Genomic DNA, 16,741 nt, shown 5'->3' on the forward strand with positions numbered 1-16,741 from the left:
AAGTGTTCCCTACTCATTTTTAGGAAGAGTTTGAGAAGGATTGGTATTAATTTTCCTTTAGATGTTGGTAGAATTCACTAATGAAATCATCTAGTCCTGGACTTTGGTTTGTTGGAAATTTTTTTGATTACCTATTGAATATCCTTACTAGGTCATCAGTGTGTTGATATTTTCTGTTTCTTCATGACTCAGTTTTGGTAGGTTATATGTTTCTAGGAACTTATCAGTTGCGTCTAGGTTTTCCAATTTGTTGTAGAATAATTATTCAGGTAGTGTCATAATTCTTTGAATTTCTGTGGTATCAGTTGTGACATACCCTTTTTCATTTCTCATTTTATTTGAATCTTCTTTTTTTCTTGCAAGTTGAGCTAAAAGTTTGTTGATTTTTTTTTTTCTTGAAAAAATCCAGCTCTTAGTTTTATTATCTTTTCTGTTGTCGTTTTAGTCTCTGTTTCATTGATTTCTGCTCTGATCATTGTTATTTCCTTTCTTTTCCTAGCTTTGGGGTTCTTTTTCGGTTCCTTGATGTGTAAAGTTAGGTTTTTATCTGAGGTCTTTCTTGTTTGTTAGTATAGGATTTTATCACTATGAACATCCTTCTTAGAACTGCTTTGCTGCACCCCATAGTTTGGGTATGTTATGTTTCCATTTTCATTCATCCCAAAGTATTTTTAAGTTTCTCTTTTGATTTCTTTTTTTGTCATTGGTTGTTCTTTAATCTTGTTGTTTAATATCCACATACTTTGAATTTTCCAGTTTTCTCTTGTACTTTTTAGTTTCATACCACGGTGGTCAGAAAACATGGTTGGTAAGATTTTAATTTTAAACATATTAACACTTACTTTGTGGCCTAACATGATTTATCCTGGTGAGTGTTCCATGTGTGTTTGAGAAAAGTGTATATTCTGTTGCTTATGAATGGAATGCCCTGTATATATCTGTTAAGTCCATCTGGTCATTTAAACATGTCATTTAAAGGCAGCATTTTCTCATTGATTTTCTGTCTGGATGATCCACCCATTGATGAAAGTGGGGTATTAAAGTCTTCTACTATTGTTGTATTGCTGCCTATTTCTCCTCTTTAGGTCTGTTACTATTTGCTCTATATATTTATGTGCTCCTCTGTCAGTTACACAAATACTAATATATGTTATATATTGGATTGGATTGAATATATATTGGTTGGATTGAACTCTTCATTATTATATAATGAACTTTTTTGTGTCTTATTTCAGTCTTTGTATTCAAGTCTATTTTATCTGTTAAGTGTAGCTACCCCAGCTTTCTTTTGGTTTTCATTTGCAGAGAATATCTTTTTTCATTCTTTTACTATCAGTCCATGTGTTCATATATCTGAAATAAGTTTCTTATAGAAGCATAGAAATGGATCTTGTTTATTTTTTTTATCCACATGGCCACTCTGCCTTTTGACCAGAGAATTTAGTCCACTTACACTTAGTAATTTTAGGTATGGATTTATTGCCATTTTGTCAATTGATTTTTGGCTGTTTTATAATTCCTTTGTTCCTTTCTTCTTGCTTTCTCTGTGATGTGATGATTTTTTTGTTATGTGTATACTTAGATTCCTTTCTCTTTACCTTTTGTGTTAAGTTTTGTTTTGTGGTTACTATGAGGCTTACATAAAATGACTTATAATAGCCTATTTAAGTTGATAACAACTTACATTGGGCTCTTTTCTAAAGCTCTATATTTTTACTCCCCACCCCCCAACATTTTGTTTTGATGTCACAATTTACATCTTTTTATTTTGTATAACTGTTGTTATAGTTATATATATGCTATATAGTATATATTGTATTATATAGTTCTGTCTTTTAATTTTCATACTAGTTTTATAAGTAATTAACACTTCACCTTTACAACATTGGGTTGTTCTGAATTTTACTGTAGGTTGACTTTTACCAATGAGATTTTACTTTCAAATGTTTTTCTGTGACTAATCAGTACCCTTTCATGTCAACTTAAAGAAGTGCCTTTAACATTTCTTGTCAGTGCAGTCCAGGGGTGATGAACAGCTTTAGCTTTTGTTTCTCTGGAAAATTCTACCCCTTCTCCTATTCAAAAAAGAAATTTTGCTGGTAGAGTACTCTTAAAAAGTTTTTTTTGTTTTTGTTTGTTTTTGTTTTGTTTTGTTTTTAGTATAGTTGACACAAAATGTTACTTTAGTTTTAGGTGTACAACACAGTTATTCAACTTCTCTGTACATTATACTATGCTTACCACAAGTGTAGCTACCATCTGTCACCATACAATGGTATATCATTCACTATATTCCCTGTGTTGTGCCTTTAAGTCCTGTGATTTATTCATTCTTGCAGAAGACTATATCTCCTACTCCCCTTCTTCCTTTTTGCTCATCCCTCTACCCTCTGACAACCATCAGTTTGTTCTCTATATTTATAGGTCTGATTTTGCTTCCTGTTTGCTTTTTTTTTTTTTTTAATTCTTCTTACAAGTGACATTATTTGGTATTTGTCTTTCTCAGTCTGACTTATTTCACTTAGCATAATGCCTTCTAGGTCCATCCATGTTGTTGCAAATAGAACGATCTCATTTTTTAAATTTTTTTTGACTGAGAAATATTCCTTTGTAGGAATGGATGTATGTACCACATCTTCCTATCCACTCACCGTCAATGGACACTTAGGTTGCATCCATATGTTGACTTTCACAAATAATGCTGTAGTAAATATAGGGGTGCATGAATCTTTTTGAGTTGGTGTTTTTGTTTTCTTTGGGTAAGTTACTGGATCATATGGTATTTCTATTTTTAATTTTTTGAGAAAACTCCATACTGTTTTCCACAGTGGCTGCCCCAATTTGCAACCCCACCAACAGTGCATGAGGATTCTTTTTTCTCCACATCCTCACCAACACTTGTTATTTCTTGTCTTATTTATTTTAGCCATTCTGACAGGTATGAGGTGCTATCTTGTGGTTTTGGTTTGCATTTCTTTGATGATTAGTAGTGTTGAAAATCATTTCAAATTTCTGTTGGCCATCTGTATGTCTTCTTTGGAAAAATATCTATGCAGGTCCTCTGTCCATTTTTTAATAAGACTTTCCTTTTTTTTTTTTTTTTTTTTGGTGTTAAGTTGTGTAAGTTCTTTATATATTTCGGATTCTAACCCCTCATTGGATATATCATTTGAACCTTCTGTTCAGTAGGTTGCCTTTTTGTTTTGTTGATGGTTTCCTTCACTGTGTAAAAGGTGTTTTTTTGTTTGTTTGTTTGTTTGTTTTTTTGTTTTTGTAGTCTCAAAGTATTTTTTTGCTTTTGTTTCCTTTGCCTGAGGAGACATATCTAGAAAAATGTTGCTATGGCTGATGTCAGAGAAATTACTGCCTGTGTTCTCTTCTAAGAGTTCTATGGTTTCAGGTCTCACATTTAGGTCTTTAGTTCATTTTGAGTTTATTTTGGTGGATGGTATAAAAAAGTGGTCCAGTCTCATTCTTTTGCATGTGGCTGTCCAGTTTTCCCAGCACCATTTCTTAAAGAGGCTGCCTTTTCCCCAGTGTGTATTCTTGCCTCCTTTGTCCTGGACTAATTGGCTGTATAATTGTGGGTTTATTTCTGGGCAGTTTATTCTGTTCTATTGATCATGTGTCTATTTTTGTTCCAGGACAATACTGTGGGTTTTTTTTTTAATTAAGTTTTTAATTTTAATTCTGGGACAGTTAACATACAGTGTTTTATTAGTGTCAGGTGTAAGGACCATACCATTTTGATTACTACAGCTTTGTAATACATATTGAAATCTGGGATTGTGCTATCTCCAGCTTTTTTTTATTTCTCAAGATTGCTTTAGCCATTTGAAGTCCTTTATGGTTCCATACACATTTTAGGATTATTCATTCTTGTTCAGTGAAAAATGTTGTTGTTATTTTGATAAGGATTGCATCGAATCTATAGATTGTTTTGCATAGTATGAGCATATATGTATTTCCATTTATTTGTGTTGTTTATAATTTTTTTCATCAATGTTTTATAGTTGTCAGGGTACAGGTCTTTTCACTTTTTTGGTCAAATATATTCCTAGGTATTTTATTATTTTGGTGCAATTGTTTTCTTCATTTCTCTTTCTGCTACTTTGTTGTTAATGTAGAGAAGTACAACTGGGTATTAATTTTGTATCCTGCAACTTTACTGAACTCCTGTTCCTATAAATTTTTGGTGGAGACTTTAGGGTTTTTTATGTATAGTGTCAAGTCATCTGTAAACAGTACAGTTTTACTTCTTTCTACCACTTTGGACATTATTTATTTCTTTTTCTTGTCTGATTACTGTGGCTGGGACTTCCAATACTATGTTGAATAAAAGTGGCAAGAGTGAATATCCTTATCTTGTTTCTTAGGGGAAAAGCTGTGAGTTTTTTACCATTGAGTATGATGTTAATTGTGGGTTTGTCATATATGGCCCTTTTATGTTGAGGTATGTTCTCTCTAGAACTATGTAGAGAGTTTTATCATGAAACAGATGTTAAATTTTATAAAATTTCTGTATCTACTGAGATGATCATATAATTTCAATCCCTCTTTTTTAATGTGGTGTATCATGCTTATTGATTTGCAAATATTGAACCATAATTGCATCCTCAGAATAAATCTCACTTGATCATGGGGGGTGATCCTTTTGACATATTGTAGAATGTGGTTTGCTAATGTTTGTTGAGGATTTGGCATCTGTATACATCAGGGATATTGGTCTGTGGTTTTCTTGTTTTGTAGTGTCTTTGGTTTTGGTATTACGGTAAGCTGGCCTCATACAATATATTTGGAAGTGTTCCCTCTTCTTTTGTATTTTGGAATAGCTTGGGGACTATAGCAATTCTTTAAATGGTTGGTAGACTTTGGCTATGAACCCATCTGGTTTTAGACTTTTATGTTTTGGTAGTTTTTTCATTACCAATTCTATTTTGTTACTAGTAATTGATCTGTTCAGATTTTTTATTTCTTCCTTATTCCATTTTGAAAGATTGTATATTTCTAGGATTTTATTAATTTTTTCTAGGTTGTCTGATTTTTTGGCCTGTAATTTTTCACAGTATTCTTATAATGCTTTGTTTTTCTGTGGTGTCAGTTGCTCCTTCTCATCTCTCATTTCCAATTTTATTTATTTGGATCCTTTTACTTTTTTCTTAAGGAGTCTGACTAGGTATTTGTCAATTTTATCTTTTCAAAGAACCAGTTCTTGGTTAAATTGATTTTTCCTGTTTTTTAAAATCTGTTATTTCTATCTACTCTTATCTTTGTTATCCTTCCTTCTCTCACCTTGGGCTTTGTTTTCTTCTTCTAGTTCGTTTAGGTGTGGAGCTAGATTGTTTATTTGAACTTTTTGTTTCTTAAGGTAGGCTTGCTTTGCTATGTATTTTTCTTTTAGAGCTGCTTGCACTGCCTCCCAAAGATTGTGGACTATTGTGTTTTCATTTTCATAAGCATCCGTGTACTGACTTATGTGGGTTCCTTATACATGCTTTTTCTTCTTTTAAGAATCTTTCCTTATCTTTAACTTTTGGCACTTTAATTATAATGTGTCTCAGTGTGCCTCTCTTTGGATTCCTTTTTGGAACTCCCTGGGATTTCTGAATCTGAATGTCTGTTTTCTTTCCCAGGTTAGGGAAATTTTCAGTCATCATTTTGTCAAAAAGTTTTTCTGCCCTTTTCTCTCTTCTCTGGGACCTCTATAATATGAATCTTGGTTTGGCTGATGTTGTTCTGTAAGTCCCTAAAGCTATCTTAACCCCTTTTCATTCTTTTTGCTGCTTTTACTGGATGAGTTTTACTGCTGATTTTGATCCTTTCTTCTCCGGGCTAGAGTGCTGTTGAACCCCTCTACTGTACTTTTTAGTTGTTATTGTATTTCTTCTGCTCTGTGACTTCTGTTTGCTACTTTCTTACATTTTCTATCTCCTTGTTGAAATTTTTAATTTTTTTGTCCATTCTTTTCCTGAGTTCAGTATCCCTGTATGGCCATTATTTTGAACTCTATCAGAAGAAAATCCCTTATCGCCATTTCCTGAGGGTTTAACTCTTCCTGAGGGTTTGTTTACTTGTTCTATCATTGGGAACATATTCTTCTGTTCCTTCATTTTCCTTGACTCTGTAAACTTCACCCCTCCCAATCTTGAAGGATGGGTCTTGTGTAGATGAAACCTTCTGTTCAGCCCTGCTCTAGCTCAATTGTCTCTCATATCTTTTAGACTTTCCAAGCAGTCCATTTTGTTTTTAGTGGTTCCCAGTAGTTGAAGGTACTCTAAGACCTGTCAGTGTCCCAAATGGGGGGAATCTTAGCAGCACTTAGATTTAGGCTAATTGGGAACCAGACCCTCAGGCAGCAGCTCTTAAAATATGTAAATTTACCTCTTTCTGAAGAAGGCTGGGAGAGGAGGATTTCTATCTACTCCCTCTGCACTGACCCCTGGGTGACAGCTGGGTAAGAACTGTTTCTTTGCTACAGTCTTGTTGAACCTGTAAACACAAACCTCATAGCCACCAATGCCAGGCTATAAATGGATGTCCTTGGGGCAGCAGTCACAAAAGCCTGGGCACCGGATGTGTACACACGATTCTTTTTCAGATACCCACAATTTGGAGCAAGGAAAGGTAGAGTGCATAAGTGGCAACCACAGGTCTCCATCCCCAGAAAGCACCTAAGTAGGCCCCTAGATGTGCACCAAACCAGAAGCCTGTCCCTCTTTCACAGAAAGGCTGTGGCATGTGTTCAGAATGCCATCTCTGTGATGTGTGCTGGGGTTGGGTGGTAGCCAGCCAAGATCACTTTCTCCATTTGTTACAGCCCTGAAGGACCCAGGAATGCAAGTCCCACTTGCCATCTGAGCCAGGCAATCAAGGGGCTTCCCTGGGTCACACCACAAAAACCAGGGCAGCAGATCTATGCACAAGCTCCTCTCTGGGAGACACCAGTAGCCTAGAGCGCAGCAGTTGAAAAGCCTTATTAACACAGAGTTCCCCCAAACCCTGCAAAGGATTACAGTTGGCCCTTAAATGCGTTTAGTTAGAAGAAGCCTGTCCCCTAGGCCACAGCTATGAAGATAAGTTAATAGGCTACTTTCACAGAAAGACGTACTGTCTATTGCCTCACTGCTATGTGGTAGCCAGTTAATAACTTGGGTTAGATCTGTAACAGTCCTGTAGGGCCCACAATATGTCCCACCAGAGCCAAGCAATGAAGGTGTCCACCCCACAAATGTTGGGGTGCTAGATGAGTGTACAAATGCCTTCCTAGGAGATACCAGTGAGCTGGGGAAAGGCACAAAGATGGTACCCACTGGCTCCATTTTGGGGGTATTTCAGTAGGCCCCTAGATGTGTTTAAATTAGGCCAGTACTTTGAGATGATCAAGGAAGGTTCTATTGTATAAGGTCTGGATGCTTTTTAGTTGCCTCTCCAGTGGGCCCTGGGATGGAGTCCATCTGACCCCTATGGGGGTCTTGTGAATGAAAGCCCCATTGCCTTTCAAAGCTAGACATTTTGGGGGCAGCTCTTAGAAGTCAGGATGTGGGGTTCAAATTCTTCACTCCCCAGGGAAAGGCTCAGGGTTGTGAGTTCCCTTCTGATTGTGGGTCTCCACCCAAGGATGGGGTTTATTTCAGCCTCTCCTATTTGTTTCATTGTGGATTTTTTTTTCCTTTTTTTGTCAAATGTGTAGGAGTCACTCAGCTATTTTTGTTTTTAGGTCCCCTCCTCCACCCAAGAAAATTGTTCTGCACGTAGCTGTAGATCTGGTGCATCTATGGGAGGAGGTTGAGTTCAGGATCCACCTTTTATTACCATCTTGGAGTGGAGACCACACACCTTTTAAAACAACAAGTTGAGGTTCAGCTGCTGGCTTTTCTTTCTGAGACACAAAAGCATCATTCATCGCACGGATAACATATACCCTAATCTTTACCCAACTGGACAGTAACAAATAATGTGGGAAATTCTGCCAATGGCACAAAATTGCAAATTCATAAAGATAAGCCATAAAATCCTAACATAGGCGTGGGGTAGGATGAGGAAGATAACATGTGTTTACAGAACAGAATGAAGAGAAGTGACATGTTAGATTTTTCAGCATATGGTTATGAGTAGGGTATAGTTATCAATTTTTGTGAAAAATTTATCGTCAGTTAACCCTCTATGAAATGGTGAGGAGGACAGCTGCCAAACAAATCCAACAAGTGACTCAGTGGTCTACGTTAACACTCATTTATTCTGGATTGCAGACATACTCTTGCCATCCCTCTATTACCAGCAGCTGGAGACCAGTTGTGAGGTTATGGGAAATGTCCAAGCTTGACCCATCAGTTATGAGGCAACACACTTTCAACTGTATTAGCAAATAATTTATAGAATAGCAGATGTTTTCAGGAGTATTGGTTTCATTGAGACTTTAATTATGGTCCCAGAGTTGTTGCTTTTTAAAAATTTTTATTTATTTATTTATTTGACACAGAGGGAGAGAGAGAGAGAGAGATCACAAGTACGCAGAGGCAGGCAGAGAGAGGGGGAAAGCAGGCTCCCCGCTGAGCAGGGAGCCAGATGCGGGGCTCGATCACAGGACCCTGAGACCATGACCTGAGCTGAAGGCAGAGGCCTAACCCACCAACCCACCCAGGTGCCCCGGTCCTAGAGTTTTTATGGAAACTCAGTAAGATTTGCTTTAAAGAACTTTGTAAGTGTATATGATTAGCAATACATAGAATGTTTGGATTTAAAAAAAAAAAAATTGAGACCTAACAGTACGTTCCCACTGGGAACATCAAGCTCTGAATATTGTGATTCAATGTTCAGAGGAATAGTTCTGAAATTTTCTTCTATAATGTTAACAAAAAGACACTCAGACCTGAAAAACAACAAATTTGATTATATGGCAAATTTAAGTACACAGTTTTCATTTCATAAATGAGTAACTTGTGAAACATTCCTAAAGTCGGTGGACAAAACCGGAAAACCATTTTTTTTTTTTTTTTTTTTGTTCCACAGTCCGGGAAACAGGATTAGAAGTTCTAAGACTTTAAATGTTTGTGCTACAGCAAATATTATCTACTATATTTAGGAGTCATTTTTTAAAGGATATTTATTCTCCCGGGTCATTAAAGAATTTTTCTTCTTTATTTAAAATATCTACCAATTGGAAAAGGAAACAGACATTAGGAAAAATCTGGTTACATTCCTCCCTGCCTCCTGCCCCCTGCCTGCCATTTTCTCATACACACTTTTAAAGTCATTTGAAAATAAGATCATTTTCTTTGCTGGGTCTGTTATCTGATATAAACTAAGGAGACAGTGAATGAACAGAAATTTTACATTGGTACCATTGTTACCTTTAGAGGATACAAAACTATTGACACAGGTAACACAGGATTACAGTTTTAACAAAAAAAAACCTGTGAGAGCCAATGGAAAAAAATTTTCTTGATTGGTTTCCTTTATTATGACCACTGTCTGCCCACAAATTCTGCAGCATGGATTCCTTTTCAAATCCTTCTAAGAGTCCGCTTCATAAGTTACATATATACACACAGAATAAAAACAAATATCATAATTTAAGAAAATGAAGTCATTTTAAATTTATAGGCTAGACAGTTCAATGTAGTCAAAGGGTATAGCTCTGAATAAGATGATGGTAATGGATTTTAAAGCTCAGATGACAAAGGTCTGTTAACTCTGGGTTTGTTTCAAGTATTACAGAGCTGTATTTGAAGTATATGCCTCAACTTCTGTTGCCTTATTGAGCAGTAAAATGAAGTATGAAATCTAATTTTGATGACAAATGCTTCAGAACATCAGGAATAAGATCAATAAAGAGCAAAGTGAATCTAGAACAAGGAAAGGAAAGGTACATTTATTCACAATAAAAACAGCAGGCAGTCTCTGACAACAAACAAAACCACTGAGAATCCAAACACGTCTAATATACATTGTAACAATGCACATAGATTTTAAAAAAACAAAGACCCATTAGTAATTTTTTTTTTTAAGAACTTTAGAAAGGAAAAAAGTACTTCAGCTCCCTCCTGCTGGAGGTCTGCCCACAAACACAGCATGCGCGACCAGCATCCTCTTTCAAGAGTTCTGTACGGCACAAAATTGCAGTGTGTGCATTCATTATGTGAACACACCGATTCTGAATAAAATCAGTTTCTGTAAGGATGATCCAAAACATAAGTCAGCAGGTCCATTTCATAAAAAATATTCAGAGGCTGCAAGAACAGTGGCAACCGTTTTCCAAAATCTTCAGTTTTAACAAAAGGTAGAGAATAACTGCTAAATCTAGATGTTTTCACATTATTTTGCATGAGTATCAAGTACTGTGTAAAAATTTATGTAAAATCTTAAGTTAGCCAAAACTAGTGTCTTTAAACTTTAGATCAAAGTTGTTCTTCCCCCTTTTACCGTGGCTGATAAATCTTTTCTGCCTTTGTCCTGAATGATGTCTGTGAAACCAAAGAACTCTGAAAAAAGAGGCAATCCTGAAGGAACACAGTACCAAAAATGTCACTGGAATTCAGTCTTAAGACACACACAGTTCCTGCTGGACGCTGGACTGTGGGAGTTTATTATCCTCCGCCTTCTCATGTCCTGGGGCAAGACAGGTGGTCTTCTTTTTAAACAGCCGAAGGCTCAATCGCAGCAAGTCACTGTCTACCACTGGAGCGCCCGTGTACGCTTGTTTTACAGTGCCCTAATTCGAAGAAAACAAATACAGATTTTAAAGGATATACGTTATTAGTTAACAGTAGGAACGACAGGGTAACCTCTAACAAAAATATCAGAGTGGCAAGAAAAATTAATTTGGGATGGATATTTAAAAGCAAAATTGAGATGTTTTCAGATTCGAGGAATCTTAGAAAAGAAAGCAATCTTTGAAAGGGCACCTCTTGCTTATAAGGTAGGATCTTTAGCAATCCCTGACAGGTAATCAACTAGCTTTTATTTCCAATGACAAAGCAAACAACAGTCACTCCACATTCCTGAGCATGTCGAAATAAAACCTCTTCTTTAGAGCTGCATACTAATTCAATCTTACTCTTCCAGGACAACTTTTCAGTCCTCTGAAGAGAAGCACTGAACACTCCACATTCCTTACTGGTCTGCTACTGTCCCATGAAACGCAGGCTCTGGAAGTAAAGAAATTCCCTAGGAGACAGCTGATTACTGCAGTATACTGAGAAACTACCACCTCCTTTCTGCTAAAATGTGTATCTCTATTACTGTAAGTTAAAGCTACATTAGCATTTTTGGAAGTTGCAGTCCTACAATTTTATTAAATGTTGTCCAACTATGTTCATAAATGAAATGAGGTGAGTTTTGACTATCTCTAGCATTCTGCCATTTCTCTTCTTTCTAGGATCCTTAAAGGAACAGTGCTTCCTTGATCACATGTTGTGATACAGTAAATTGACCTTTTATATGTAGTTCTGTGAGTTTACACTTATGTATTGGGTCACGTAACCAGGATTACAATCAGAAGTTTCATTGTTCAGAAAACTCCCTTTGCTGTCCCTTTGTTCTCACACCCTCTGCAAAACTCTAACCCTTGGCAACCAATCATTGGGTGTCTCTGATCGTTCTGCCTCTCCAGAACATCAAATAAATGGGAATTATATACTGCATGATTTCTGAGACCTGCTCTTGACATTAATCCGTGTTGTTGACAGTACTGACACTTTGGTTATTTTTTATTACAAATTAGTAACCCATTATATGGATGTGCCCCAGTTTACCAATTAGCTATGTATAGAACACTGCGGGGGTTTTCAGTTGTTGGAGATTGTGAAAAGACCTGCTATAAGCTTTTGTGGACAGGTTTTTATATGAACCTAAGTTTTCATTTTTCTAAGGTAAATCCCTAGCAATGGGATTACTGGGTCATAGAGTGAGTATATATTTAACTTTCTAAGAAAAACCAAACCATTTTCCAAAATGTCTGGCACTACTTTGCATTTTCACCAGCACTACATGGCAGTTTCAACTGCTCGCAGCCTCACCATGGGGGTTTTTGGTGTTTAGTTTTTAGCTATTATAATAGATTCACAATGGTATCTAATTTAAGTTTTAATCTGCTTTCTCTAGTGGTTAATACTCTTTAACATCTTTTCATGTGCTTAACCATATATATCCATTTATCCTCTTTGGTGAATTATCCATTCAAGTTTTGCCCATTAAAAAAAAAATTGGATTGCCTGTTTTCTGTTAATTTTTGAGAGTTCTTTGTATACTCTAGATACAAGTTCTTTTTAAAAAATTATTTTGTGTATTCTTGTTGCTTGACTTTCCATGCAGACTTTAGGATCAGTTTGTCTGCATCTACAGAACCAACCAACTAAACAACCCTGCTGGGATTTTGCTGCATTGTGTTAAATCTGTAGATCCATTTGGGGAGTCTCCTAATCTTAAGTATATTGAATCTTTTCAATCCATGAACATGATCTATCTCTTCATTATTTAGGTCATCTTTTTTTTGATCAGTGTTTTATAGTTCTTGGCACACAGATCCTGTACATGTTTTGTTAGATTTGTACCTAATTACGTTTTTGGGGGGAGCCATTGTAAAAAATATTTTTTCCCCTTCACTTCAATTCCCAGGTACTTCTATATACTATTAGTATATGGAAATACAGTTGCTCTTTGCCTGCTTTGTAGCCTGTGACCTTGTTAAACTTATAAGTTTTAGGAGTATTTCTGGTAAATTCCTTGAAACTTATATGTAGACAATCATGTTGTCTGTGAATAAATACAGTTTTACTTCTACCCTTCCAATTTATAGGACTTTTATTTTCTTCTGTTACTGAACTGGCTAGAACTTCCAGTAAAATGTAGAGTGGGGTAGTGAGAATAGGCATCCTTGCCTTGTTCCTGATGTCTTCGGGAAATCTCTCAAACTTTTACCATTAAGTATGATGTTAGCTGTAGGTTTTTGTAGATACCCTTTAAAAAGTAAAAGACTAAGAATTCTTATTATAAAGGAATGCTAAATTTTATTAAATGTTTTTTCTGCAGCAATTGATATGAAGTATTTTTTTCTTTTTGGTCTGTTACTATGTAGATTACATTGAATGATTTTAAAATATTAAGCCAGCCTTTCATTCAGATGATATATGGTACTTGGTGTAGTCTTTTTTACATATTGCTGGCTTTGATTTCCAATTTTTGAGGACTTTTTATGTCTATGTTCATGAGAGATACTGATCTGTAGTTTTCTTGATATCCAAGTACTGCTGGCCTCATACAATAAGGTGGGAAGTAATCCTGTCTCTTCAATTTTCTGGAAGACATTATGTAGAAATGGTATTATTTCTAACTTAAAGGTTTGGTAGATTTTGCAAGTGAAACTATCTGAGAGTGGAGAATTCTTTTCCAAAAATAAACAAAACCAAATAAAACAGACCTAGGACTATTCAGATTTTCTATTACTTCTTGAGGAAGTTTTGGTGCCTGTGGCTTTTAAAGCAATTGATCCGTTTCTTCTAAACTGTCAAACTTACGTGCATAGATACAATATTATCCTTTCAATAGGATAATATCTGTGAGACTTGTAGGGCATTACCACTATTTTTCATTTCTTCAGAAACAAATTTTGGGTTCACTACTTCTGTTTTCCTATTTATTTTTGGTATTCTTTCTTTCCTTTTGCCTTCTACAGGTTCTATACATTCTTTCAACAAATCTGAGTTAAACTCATTTAGAGCAGCTAAGTGTTCTCTTTGTATCCTTCACCTATCTCTTCTGATGTATAGTATTATTTATATATTTTAAAAATCATTCTTTATTTAAAGATAATGCCAATATATGTTTGCTATCTTTACACTTTTTTCATTATCCAGTAAGTAGTACCACTTTCCTCAATGAATGGTTCTACTCTGTACTTTTCTTTTATAGTTATACATTTTAAAGGTTTTTGTTTATATTTCTTAGCATTTTTCATGAGATTTTCTAACGTCTGAAATTTTTTCTTCAGTTGTCTCTTCAGCTTTTGAGCAAGTATTTTTAACCCTGAGCAATCAGAAAGCTCACAATGCTTTCTTTAGATGGATCATTTAAACATTTATACTGTCCCACTGTAACTTTTTATAATGTGACATGTGCTAGTTAATGGTCTGTGCCCTGCACTAAAGGATTACAAGGTTCTGACAACAAAATTCTGAGAACAGAATTCTCAAGGAGAATTTTACAAGGGTATTTTTAGTTGTCACAACTTTTGAAAAGCATATGGCATATTAGAGGGGGAACCAGGGAATGCTACAAAATATTTTTTATAAAAAGGGGGCAGGACTCTGGTGAGACTTCAAGATGTGCAGCCTTTTTCCACTGAAGCCCCCTCCTTGAGCCAACAGAACATGATGTGACAGATTATTTTTCCAATTCGATACTGAGGATGGAATACCATTCTGAATACGTAAAAGGGAAGGTGATTCATTACACGCATTATTAGGGCTACCTGGGGTTTAATTCTCTGGGAAAAACTTCCAACTGAGAAAAGCTGCAAGGAGGACTAGGCACCTAAGCAACTGAATGAAGGGAACTAAGTAAGTAGTATAGAAGTATATAAAGCGGGAGTGCAAAGAATGACTGTAGCAACTCTGTAAAAAGTAGTTCTGAGCCAGGACTTTAATCAGGAAAGACCTTAAAAACTTCCTATGCCTTGTATCTGTTTCTACTTTAATCTTTTGAATTCATCTCTTGCTTTTTCATGAATTTTTCTTTAATGAAGTACACTTTCTGCTAGCAGTGTTTTCTTAAATGTCCCCAGGTAAAAAGCTAGTGAGTATTTCTCTAATCTTTTAATACCAACTCTCTTAGGCTTTTTAAAGTTAAGACTTTTTCAATTTCTCATGATCAGATCTCTCCCAAATCTAAATTTCTATTTCTCTTATGTTTCAATTCCCTTTACTCTTCTCAAGTAAAAGCTTAAGTATAGTCACTTTTATGTATTTTCCTTTTTTCTGACTTGGTACATTCTCATAAACGCTACTTCTTCCTATAAATATCATCATTCTGTGTCTGGAAAATTTTTTCCCCGGATCTTGTTTAGATAATGAAACATACTAGAAATTTACCTTGAGGAACTTCACAAATGAAAATAATTCACAGAGTATTTTAAACTTTATGCATGTAATTTTGAATAACAAATTGCTATGCACAAATGTTCATCAATACTATTAAAGTAAAATGAAAACTATTAGAATTCTTCCTTTTATATCTATAGAAGACTAGGAAACCGAACTTACAAAAGCAGATAATGAGACCTTAATCTCACTTTAAAGCAATCAAATAGGGGGGGAAAAAAAGCCATTCATTGATACAATGCATACACTCTGCATTTTTTTTTTCAAGGAAACAGTACCTTCTCATTTTTAACAAGCTGCTTTCTGATTGCTGAATCCCGTCTGAAGCATAACGCTTTACAACATGGTCCAAGATTACTAAGGAGACTTGCTCGCTCTTCTTTTCGTAGTAATGCAGCCATGTTGAGAGCCCCCAATTCATGTTCAAAAAGACTGTCTGCATCTTCCAATAAAAACAAACAGGCATTAAGATTTCCGAAAATAGGAAAGTGTTACTGGCTGCTTCAATATTCCACACAGTCTGTACTTTATCAGTTGGTAAAAATTACTTTATATTAAAGCAATATACTTACATAGTATGCCACAAAACAAGTCTCAATAAATTTAAGAGGACTGAAATCATATCCTGCATCTTTTCAGACCACAACAGTATAAAACTAGAAATTATCAGGATAAAAAAAACACGTGGAGGCTCAACAACCTGCTACTATAAACAACCGAAGGATCAACGAAGAAAGAGGAAAACAAAAAATACATGGAGATAAAGAAAATAAAAACACAACAGTTCAATATCTTGGGGATACAGCAAAAGCAGTTTTCAGAGGGAAACTAACAGCAATACAGGCCTACCTCAAGAAACAAGAAAAACTCAATCTATCCTTAAGCCTAAAGGAACCAGAAAATATAAGAACAAAGCCCAAGGTGAGAAGGAAGGAATAATAAAGATCAGAAGAAATGACAGAGAATTTTAAAAAAAATCAGTAGAAAAGATCAATGAAACCAAGAGCTGGTTCTCTAAAAAGGAAAATCAAGGAAAAAAGTAAGACAAATTTAAGAGAAATGAGAAAGAAGTAACAACCAACACCAGAGAAAAACAAAAGATTATAAGAGAGTACTACGAAAAATTATATGTCAACAAACTGGACAACCTAGAAGTGGATAAATTCCTAGAAACATACAGTCTTCCAAAACAGAATAAAAAAGAAATAGAATCTGAACAGACTGACTGCTAGTAACAAAACTGAGCTGGTAATCAAAAGCTCCCAACAAAAGTTCAGAAGCAGATGGATTCACAGGTGTTCTATCAAACACTTAAAGAAAGAAAAGCTAATAAATTAATACCCATTCACCTCAAACTATTCCCCCCTAAAATAGGAAGGAAAGCTTCCAAACACATTCTGAGGCCAGCATTACCCTGACACCAAAACCCAAAGACATCGCAAAATAAGAAAACCACAGGCCAGTATTTCTGACGAACATTGATGTAAAAACCCTCAACAAAATATTAAGAAAACACATCCAACAGTACATTAAAAGGATCATTTACCATGATCAAATGGGATTTTTCTGGGGATGCAAGTATGGTTCAATAACTAAGGATAAAAATCCTATTACCTCATTGGTGAAGAAAAAGCATTTGAAAAAAG

The 16,741-nt window shown here is 35.5% G+C and overlaps 1 protein-coding gene across 5 annotated transcripts in view; it reads right to left on the reverse strand.

Annotated features, from left to right (window-relative positions):
• Nucleotides 1-9,000: 9,000 nt before the first annotated feature.
• ZC3H13 (zinc finger CCCH-type containing 13) overlaps nucleotides 9,001-16,741 on the reverse strand; it is a 100,597-nt gene continuing 92,856 nt past the window's right edge. For all 5 annotated transcript variants that reach the window (XM_080798711.1, XM_080798713.1, XM_080798712.1 and 2 more), the window contains 2 exons: nucleotides 15,374-15,537; nucleotides 9,001-10,711 (listed from right to left, as the gene is read on the reverse strand). In XM_080798711.1, coding sequence (XP_080654837.1) covers nucleotides 10,541-10,711; nucleotides 15,374-15,537 — 335 coding nt within the window. In that variant the 3' untranslated portion in view covers nucleotides 9,001-10,540. The remainder of the gene's footprint in view (nucleotides 10,712-15,373; nucleotides 15,538-16,741) is intronic.

This window comes from Martes martes, assembly GCF_963455335.1.
Source record: "Martes martes genome assembly, chromosome: 3".
Lineage (NCBI taxonomy): Eukaryota > Metazoa > Chordata > Mammalia > Carnivora > Mustelidae > Martes > Martes martes.